Below are 10,052 nucleotides of genomic sequence, written 5' to 3' on the forward strand. Positions count from 1 at the left end.
ATGATTGAATGTCAACAAAGCTTTCCACGATTTAGGATCTTTGTCCCATGAGTCAAGTTATCCACTTGAACCTGGAAGGTTTGATTTTGTTGTCAATTAGACTAGTCAGATTAGCCTACCCTCTACTGACTACTTCAGTTTATAAAACAAAAGGTGAATCATTTTTTCTTTCATGTTAGATGATTCATTTAAATCAGGTGAAATAGTTAAAAGAAAAGAAGAAAAAAAAAAGGCAAGAACTGAAAATGCCCATTCCCACTGGACCCCTTGATCCCATATGGCATGTAGCAACCTTTGCTTGCATCTTGACCCATGCATGTCAGGTACCCATTCCCTAACACACCTTCATACTGCTGTCCTGGGCCCTCACTCGCAATTTCACACTTGTTTGTTAACAAAAATAATGTACTTTAATTGTACTTATACTACTATTGAAAAAACATCATTTCATCAAAATAGAAAAAAGAAACCCTCTTCTCCACTTTTTACTATATTAATATACTCATTGAAGTATTCATTCCATCCTATTTCATATTATATTTGGATCATTTTTTTTTCCCTTTTCATACAAGCCATAATTTTATATGTAACGAGATTTAATTATATAAAAAAATCATACACCCCCTGAATGCATGTTTTCTTCACATAATTGATTAACAAATAATTTATAGTGTAATAAATATTAACATTTTAGACGATAATAGATACTAATAACCAGTTTTAAAATTTGCATTTTACTAATTAATAAGAAAATTAGAACGCAACTATCGAAATTTAAAACTCTCTTAATTAGAGAATGCAAGCAAGAGTTCAGAGCATCTTCAATGCTAGTTCTTAATTTTTAGTTATTAGCACTATTCACATGGGTCCGTAGTGTCACATGTGCTCTAAGCAACTCTTAAGCTACTTTTGCATATTTTTCTCCAACTTCAAATTCTTAACTGAGTTCTTAGCACAATTTATTTTGTCTCATCACATCACATTATTTATACTTTTTTATTTTCATAAAGCAATAAAACAAAACTCATAAATTAAAGTAATAAAATAATTTGGATGAGAGAGAAAAAATATTTTTTTATGCTAATAACTCATAAAACAAATTGCTTATATAATAACTAGTTCTTATTTTTAAGAATTAAGTACTTTACGTCATTTATCTCCAATGCTTAAAAACTTAGTTCTTAATTCATACCTTAAGAACTCACCTCTAAGAACTAGTATTGAAGATGCTCTCACAAACCAAAAAATAATAAGGATTTATAAATTTTTTCAAATCGTGTTGCATATAAAATTAACACATGAAAATCTCTCCCGGAATGAAATTGGCTTGTAATTAATGAGGATGATCCTGTCAAAAACAGCAAAAATGAGGATTCAAACAAGGACATGTTTGGATGCACATTTCAAATTTTCAGAATCAATTCACTTACCACAAATGCTATTGGAAGTAGCTTTTCTCAAAATCAATTTTTCTTCTAAAACTAAAGTCTATGGTGTATCTAAACATATACTAAATTGAGTTTATAGTATGCCAGTTACTCCTTCCTACACTCTATAAGTACACACATACTCTCACTCCATCTGACACTTTCTCACTTTCTCTTTCCAAAACATCATCTTCTCATAAACACACACAGCAGCTGCAGAGTACTCACCACAATTCTTCACGAATGGCATACATACAACTCCTCCAACTCCATGTTTGTTAACTAACGGTTTCTCATTTCTTCTTTTTTATTTCATCTTTCTCATCTCTTTTTATTTTCAAACATCATTCCACCTTAACCCACAAAACCAACCTCCAGAAAAACATAAAACCCAACAAAAAAAAGATGATTACTTGGAAAGATCTATACACTGTCCTAACAGCTGTTGTCCCTTTATATGTAGCCATGATCTTAGCATATGGTTCTGTCCGTTGGTGGAAGATATTCTCACCGGACCAATGTTCCGGCATAAACCGTTTCGTGGCCGTATTCGCGGTTCCACTCCTTTCCTTCCATTTCATTTCCACCAACAACCCTTACGAAATGAACTTCAGGTTCATCGCTGCAGATACACTTCAGAAAATAATCATGCTCTTTGCCTTGTTTCTGTGGACAAATTTCACCAAAAATGGTAGCCTTGAATGGATGATCACCATCTTCTCTCTTACCACTCTGCCCAACACCCTCGTCATGGGGATCCCCTTGTTAATCGCTATGTACGGCGATTACTCGGGCACCCTCATGGTCCAAGTGGTTGTACTCCAATGCATCATATGGTACACCCTCCTCTTATTCCTCTTTGAGTACCGCGGTGCAAAGCTGCTCATCATGGAGCAGTTTCCTGAAACCGCAGCCTCAATTGTGTCATTCAAGGTTGACTCCGACGTGGTTTCTCTTGACGGTCGAGACTTTCTTGAGACTGATGCGGAGATCCGAGAGGATGGGAAGCTCCGCATCGTCGTGAGAAAGTCCAACGCGTCAAAGAGGTCATTCATGATGACCACTCCTCGACCATCGAACCTTACTGGAGCTGAGATTTACAGTCTAAGCTCCACTCCGCGAGGCTCCAACTTTAACCATGGGGAATTTTTCTCCATGATGGGTTATCAGCCCAGGCATTCTAATTTCGGACCCAATGATATGTACTCTGTTCAATCCTCTCGTGGTCCTACTCCAAGACCCTCCAATTTTGAAGAAAATTGTACTGGAGTTACTGGAAGTTCCCCCCGATTCGGGTTTTACCCGCAACCCAACCCGGAATTCTCCACCACCACTACAACCAACACAAAAGCTTTGATAAGCCAGAACCAGAATTTGCAGCAACAGCAACAACATCAGGCCGTTCCATTAGCAAACAAGGCTGCAAATGATGCTAAGGAGCTGCACATGTTTGTGTGGAGCTCAAGCGCGTCTCCGATTTCGGAAAGTGCTGGCCTCAACACATTTGGAACCTCCCAGCAACCGGATCAGGAGGCTAAAGAGATCAGGATGATGGTGGCTGATGAGCACAGTAATAATCAAAGTAGGGAACCCACCAACAAAGGTAATATAATTAAGCATTCCTTAATTAATTTGGAATGCAAATTTTGTAAAATTTAATTTTCATTCAAAGTGGAAGTTTGAAATGAGGTGAGTTATATGTTTGCATAATTAAATCAAAAGTGTGAGATTGAAATTAAGCAAAATAATTTGTTTGGATAACTTTAATAACGACTACCGAAGCTAATGCAAAAGCAAGTATAATGTGACTTTATTATAACCAAACTTGATTACCGGAAAAAGATATTTAAAACATGTTACTTCAATATTTAAGTTAGTATAGGATTTTCATCTTTTTCTAAAGTTATTATTTCTGTGATGATGGATCTGCTCCAGAACTTGGTGGGGAAGAGTTCAAGTTCAGTGGAAAGGTGGGAGAAAAAGTAGTGGAGGAAGAGAGAGAGAAAGAGGGGCCCAATGGTCTCAACAAGCTTGGCCCGAGGTCCGCCACAGAGCTCCACCCTAAGGCTGCTGGAGCCGCCGAGTCTGGCACCGGGAAACACATGCCTCCGGCGAGTGTGATGACCCGTCTCATTCTTATCATGGTGTGGAGGAAGCTTATCCGCAATCCCAACACATACTCTAGCCTCATTGGTCTCATTTGGTCCCTCATTGCCTTTAGGTACGTTTACCCAATTTCACATCAAAGAGAAAAGGTTTAACCATTAGACTATGATAATTGCAAAATCAGCAATAGCACTTTTCTTTTCCGAAAAAAAAAATACTTTTGATTATTACTGTATTATTATAGGTGTTTGACATGGTTATTATGACTTGTAGGTGGGATGTGCATATGCCCAAAATAATAGAGAAATCAATTTCCATACTGTCTGATGCTGGTCTTGGCATGGCTATGTTCAGTTTAGGTGAGTGGTTGCAAATTAATCTATTCCTCTAAATTCTTATTATATTCTTACAATAACTTCACAAAAATTGATAATTGTTTTAGTGCCTCCAATTTGGGTATGATTATTATATAATAGACTAAGAATAAGAATGGATAATGCAATGTTTAGTACCCTGGATATATGCAGTGGTTTTGATTTATAAATATATGTCAGTTGCTATAACACCCTGGATGAGGATTCTACATGTTAAATTTATTTGTCAATATCTCTTTACATAAGTATTAACGGAAATAATTCGTAGACACATAGATTTTCTCAATACCTATCCAACATATAATGTAGCGAGGCTTTTAACTGCTGTAAAATTTATTAGTGGTTAAAAAAATCCGCTAAATTGTGTGTTAGAAATGTGATGAGAAAATTTATGTGTCCGTGTATAAGAACTCAAGTATTACATGGATGAGATGCTAAAGAGAAAAATTGATAAATTTATAATTGGCATTGTCATATGATGTTGATCCTCCGTATTATGCCATTGCTTTGTCTTAATTATGAAAAGAGGTGTAGTAAATTCAATCGTGCAACATGATTGAATGGATATGTATGAATCTATAAAATCCTTGGATTCGGGACAAAGCAAGTAAACAAACAACTCATGGCCATTCATTCTCGTGATGGTTGTTACCAAGTACCATGACCCAAACGATGTTCACTTGTTGAGCATAATGTCCCCGACACATGGGACCCTGTGATATTAACAACGTTCCCTTGTGCTCCACAAGCTATAGACAAAGGTGGTGGTGACGGCTACCATTTTGGACCCCAATTAGGCATAAAGGTGGTTGATTTAATGGAATCACAAAGTCCAATACATCTTTCATTTTCTATATTGGCTTTTGGGATGTGTACAATGTTTTTTTTCACCAAGCGTGGCACTCAGCCAATAGAAATCATTCAAATGAGTTTTTGACTCCGTTGAGATATCTATTAGCATATTTTTTTATATAGTTATTATAAATGGTAGAGCAACTTTTGCTTCTAAATTAGTTTTTGGGATAGTGTTAGGCTTTCTAAAACCTAGGTCAGAAGGTGAGGATTGTCTTCCCACATATAAGAAGCAGGCTATTTTGAGCATATTTCTAACTAATGTAGAACTTCTCAATAATCTCCCAACAAACCGTTTTTCTATACACACTCCAATATTCATCTGAACTCACCTTTTTGTCACATTTCCTAAGCTTCTTTGTATTGGAATATCTTCTCGCATGCTTGGATGAACTTATCTTCCTCATAATTCATTGTGCCATTAAAAAACTATATACTGAAGCTTCTCTCACGAATAAATTTTCACTTAGAATCAATTGTTTGAAACATTTTCAAACATGCACTATTGTCCTTTTGTCAATTTTTATTTTTATTTTCTATGCTTTTATTTGAAGATTGAGTTTGATTTGGTGGTTGGGTTTGATGTTTGTATTGTAGGTCTTTTTATGGCTCTTCAACCCAAGATAATTGCATGTGGGAACTCTGTAGCCACATTTGCCATGGCTATTAGATTCCTTACAGGTCCAGCAGTAATGGCAGCAGCTTCCATCGCTGTTGGCCTACGTGGTACCCTTCTACATGTAGCTATTGTTCAGGTTATCAATTTTAACTTCCTATTTTGTCTTAACATGAAGATAATGAATGAATACTAATCAATTCAAACGGTCAATGTTTACAAAACATTCCTTGGTTTTCCAGTTATTTCTTTACAAACTGTCAATGTTTTAAATTAAAATGTGATAATGATGTGGATACATCGCAATAATTGAAATTTATGAAAATTTGATAAATGCACTCTTATTTGGTATTACATTTTTTGTCCCACCAATTAAATTGTGCCTCATTATAATTAAAAAGATGGGTAGGATAAAGAAAGTGACACCAAATAAGGACGGGAGATTTCCATCCCTAATATGAGCACAATTGTCGTCACGAATACTTCAACAAGTCGCGAGTCCAATTGCATTCATGCACCTTGATTTCAAGTCGTGCTCACCATTATTAAATATGATTTTTTTATTAATTAATCACAAACATTTTATGATTGTTTGAATTACAATTAATTAAAGGATCAATCTAGGTCTACTTTTGACGATTTTGCCTTACAGAAATGTTGTGGTTGAAAACAGGCTGCACTTCCACAAGGGATTGTTCCATTTGTGTTTGCCAAGGAGTACAATGTCCATCCAGCAATTCTTAGTACAGCGTGAGCAATCAAACCGGCCTCCTTATTTTCGTCATCATATTCTCCATTTATCTCAAGTAAAGAATTAGAAATTGACCGTTTTCCAATAAATTGAAATTGCAGGGTTATATTTGGGATGCTAATTGCACTTCCAATTACTCTAGTCTACTACATACTCCTTGGGTTGTAAATATCTAATTCCATGGTAATCATAAACATACAAGGAAAAATTAAGCTAAAGATTTAAACCATTTGATACTTTGGGAGCTAGTAAACATGCATGGGAAGCACAGTGAAGTATTATTCTATTCATAAGGAGGAGAATTTTTCCTTAACTAGTAATTTCACCAACACATCGATGTTATCATTCCAAGTTACCAAAATTTTGGAAACTTGTGAAAAATTGCCACATTTTGAAGATGATGGAAATTTTGTACACCCTCATTGAGGAAGTAGCGCAAGTATAGAATGGGAGGCATAACACAGGAAAACAGGGGAAAGCTAAGCTAGTAGCTTAATCAAAGTCAGGGATATATAGAAATGGTCCCCTCTCTATCATCATATACAAATTTTATGAGAAAAATTGTTTAGGTTGTCAACTTCAAGAGATGGTTGAATAAGGTGAAGGGAATGGTAATGGAAAATTAAGATGAGGAAACAACAATTTTTTTTCAACTTTTAATGATGATTATTATTATTGTTGGTCTTTTGTCTTGTGATTGTCCATGTATCCAGCAATTATTTAAGTTTGATGTCTACCTTTTGTTATGTATTTTAGTTAGGTTTTTCTGACTAATTTAAAAAAATTCTTCAATAGATCCTTATGGGACGGTGTTAAATTTTTACACCAAATGTACGCCATCTTTTGCATGTGGTTAGATATAATAATAATATTTAAATTAGTTTCTGAAAAGGTCAATAGTAGGGATGGCAATGGGTTTTGGGTACCCGCAAAAAATGCTCATCATGGATAGGGTAAATACCCGCTAAATGGGTATGAAGTGGTATGGGGTTGGGCATGGGTAAATCCCCACAAAAAGTAGTGGATATGGGCGCGGGTATGGGTATTATAGTACCCAACTCGCCCATACCCGCACGCACATTATAATAATAATATTATTATTATTATACTATACACACATTTGGGAGCATATTGAAATAACCTTATTTCTAACTTATTCTTTTTGAAAAATAAGTGAGTACGTAAAGTCTTAATATTGTATTTATCGTTGCTAACTTCAAGATTGTATTACTTAAAAAAACATGTCGAGGAAGGAAGAGTCCAACATGTGATAAAGATTGTCCTTTGCTTTTGTTGATCGTCATAGCAAAATAGGTATAAATTAGCAACTGTCGTTTTCAAATTTATATGGGTAGTCTGAATCATTAGGTACCAGACTCATTCTTCCAATAAATATTTTTTCACCAATATTAGTTCCTGTTAACACAATGGTACCAATAACTATGAGGCGAGTTGTATTGCATAACTCAGCCGACTGATCTATATTCCTCAATAACATTATTGGTAGCTCTTTTCGTTAAACTCAAATTGTGATTTGGAATTCCATAACACTTTATATCATTTAAAAACTCAGAAGTAAACCACTCTGAGTGTATCTCTGAATCCGCATCAGACTTGCAAGTTGTATCTGAACTAAAGTACTATTTTGGTTCACCCGGAATTAAGCTTAGCATAAAATCATTCATCGTCTCAACTAATTCAAGAGTCGGACACAATATGCATCTCTCTTCAAAAGACCTTGTAATCTTCCATGTTAGTCAAGAGATCTGCATATGCAAAATTAACCATATCAAGAATAGGATTATCATTTGGCTCAACTAACAAATCAGCAGGTATGTCTACATCAGCTTCTCCACTCTCATCCGATTCAAATTGACCATTGCCAATTTGAAGAATCCAATTTGCAAATGCCTTTATATTAGCTGCAAGTTCTGGGGATCCAGGAGTTCTTAATCTCATATTTGCAGTTAACTTCAACACCTTACAATGCTTCCATAATTGAGATAAATTGATGGTTAACAATATCTTGTCTGGATCCTTTCAAAATAACAGGTAAGATCTGCCTAAACTCATCTCCAAGCACTACCACTTTGCCACCAAATGGTTTGTGTAATTCAGGTTCCCTGTAGTACGAATGTCCTGCATGATGCTAGGACAATAGGTTCGACAATCGCTTAACAGTAAAAACAGAACTTAAACCAGAAACAACAAAACACAAGAATTGTTAACCCAGTTCAGTGAAAAACTTTCACCTACGTCTGGAGGGTTTGCACCCAAAGAAAGGAAATCCACTATCTCAAGAATCAGGAATTACAGACACTCATGAACACAACAGTTCATAGTTCACTTCCTAATCTACCCAGTGTATTTCTACTTAGAATCTCAACCTAAGTATGAGATCCCCTCTCACTTTCTCTCAATCACTGCCACGGTGATTGCTGAATACAATGAACAATCAGAGTTTGAACGCAATCAAACACACAGAACCCTTCTTTGCTTTATAGAATCAGTGAGCGAAGACGATTCACAACTAACAAAGGACAAAGCACAATAACAAATCCTAAAACACTCGATCTCTCTCTCTCTTAGCTTCGGTGATCTTCAAGTTTTAGGTCTTCATCCTTTATAGACTTCAGCAGCGGTAGCATGGGCTCTAGGGTTAGCATGGGCTGAAGAAACAGATTGCAGCAACAGCAATTCAAAACGCAATCTTGATAGATTCGGTTTACTTATTGCACAAGTAAAGATAGAAATCAATCTTTTAACAAAGATTGTTTCAACAAATAACAACCCACAATCAAAACCCTTCTGGAAAAGCTATTTGCTCCTCAAGTAACTCAAAAACATATCTTCAGTAAATCTTCAGAGGGCCCACAATAAAAACTCAAGCTAAGGACTGATGCCCTAGCTACACGGAATCAGATGCCACGGCATCTGCTTCGACAATCGGTTGTTTTGACAAAATGCAAGGCAACATGTACCAACAATCTCCCCCTTTGTCAAATTTTGTCTAAAACAACACATAACCCAGAGAGGATAAAAATAGAGGATTAGAGAATCAATTCTCCCCCTTAGTCAGAGAATCAACACTTAGCAGCACAAACACACAACCATAAGTACAATCAGGCCTTAGCATATGATGACACCAAAATAGATCAGCTTGAACATCAACATATCAGAAATACTACTATCAGAAGCTAGCAGCGCATAAGCTATACACTCAACACCTGAAAATGCAACTTGAAACAAACATAGTCATTGTTTTGAACTTGTCTTCAAATTAAACAGACCAAAGCTAACACTAGCACAACACACATAGGCTGCACAGAAGCAACTTCACAGTAGGATCATATGTCTTCATAGTCACAGTAGGATCATATGTCTTCATAGTAGTAGCACAAAATATTACAGACCATAGAGCAGATAGAATCTTCAATCAAACTTCTACACAAACTACTCCCCCTTTTTAGCACAAATTTGCAAAGGGTGCATAAATTCATCCAAAAACAAAAGAAAATAGCAAAAGAACATGGCAAACTAGTCTTTAGAACTGGACGCCGCTCCAAACTCTTCTGCACTTTCTGATGCACTCTCTGCAGATCCTTCCTCCTCTTCATGACTCTCATCCTGAGCAGCTGTAGCAGCAGCACTTTGCTCACCACCTTGACGTTCTTCTTCTTGGAGCTTGAGTAGCAAAGCATCAACCTTGAGCTTCCTGGTAGTGCTCACCCTGATTGTCTCCTGCAAAGCCTTGGAGACTTCTTGTAATTCAGCAATTATGGCCTGAGTGCCAAATTCAGTCACAGGAGGAGCAGATGTCCTACTGGTTGGCATGGCAATGTCTAGGACATGTGGCTCCATAAACAAACGTTGATCCAAGGTGATTGGAACTCCACGAAACATAGCCACTTCATCAGCCCTGAGAA

The 10,052-nt window shown here is 36.4% G+C and overlaps 1 protein-coding gene across 1 annotated transcript; it reads left to right on the top strand.

Moving 5' to 3' along the window:
• Positions 1 to 1,554: 1,554 nt before the first annotated feature.
• LOC130737639 (auxin efflux carrier component 3-like) lies at positions 1,555 to 6,872 on the top strand. The gene is made up of 6 exons (XM_057589454.1): positions 1,555 to 3,030; positions 3,363 to 3,648; positions 3,807 to 3,892; positions 5,357 to 5,514; positions 6,049 to 6,125; positions 6,228 to 6,872. Exons 1-6 carry the CDS (start codon positions 1,833 to 1,835, stop codon positions 6,292 to 6,294), a joined length of 1,872 nt encoding a protein of 623 aa, XP_057445437.1. The 5' UTR covers positions 1,555 to 1,832; the 3' UTR covers positions 6,295 to 6,872.
• The last annotated feature ends 3,180 nt before the right edge of the window (positions 6,873 to 10,052 follow it).

The sequence above is a fragment of the Lotus japonicus genome, chromosome 2 (assembly GCF_012489685.1).
Source record: "Lotus japonicus ecotype B-129 chromosome 2, LjGifu_v1.2".
Taxonomy (NCBI): domain Eukaryota; kingdom Viridiplantae; phylum Streptophyta; class Magnoliopsida; order Fabales; family Fabaceae; genus Lotus; species Lotus japonicus.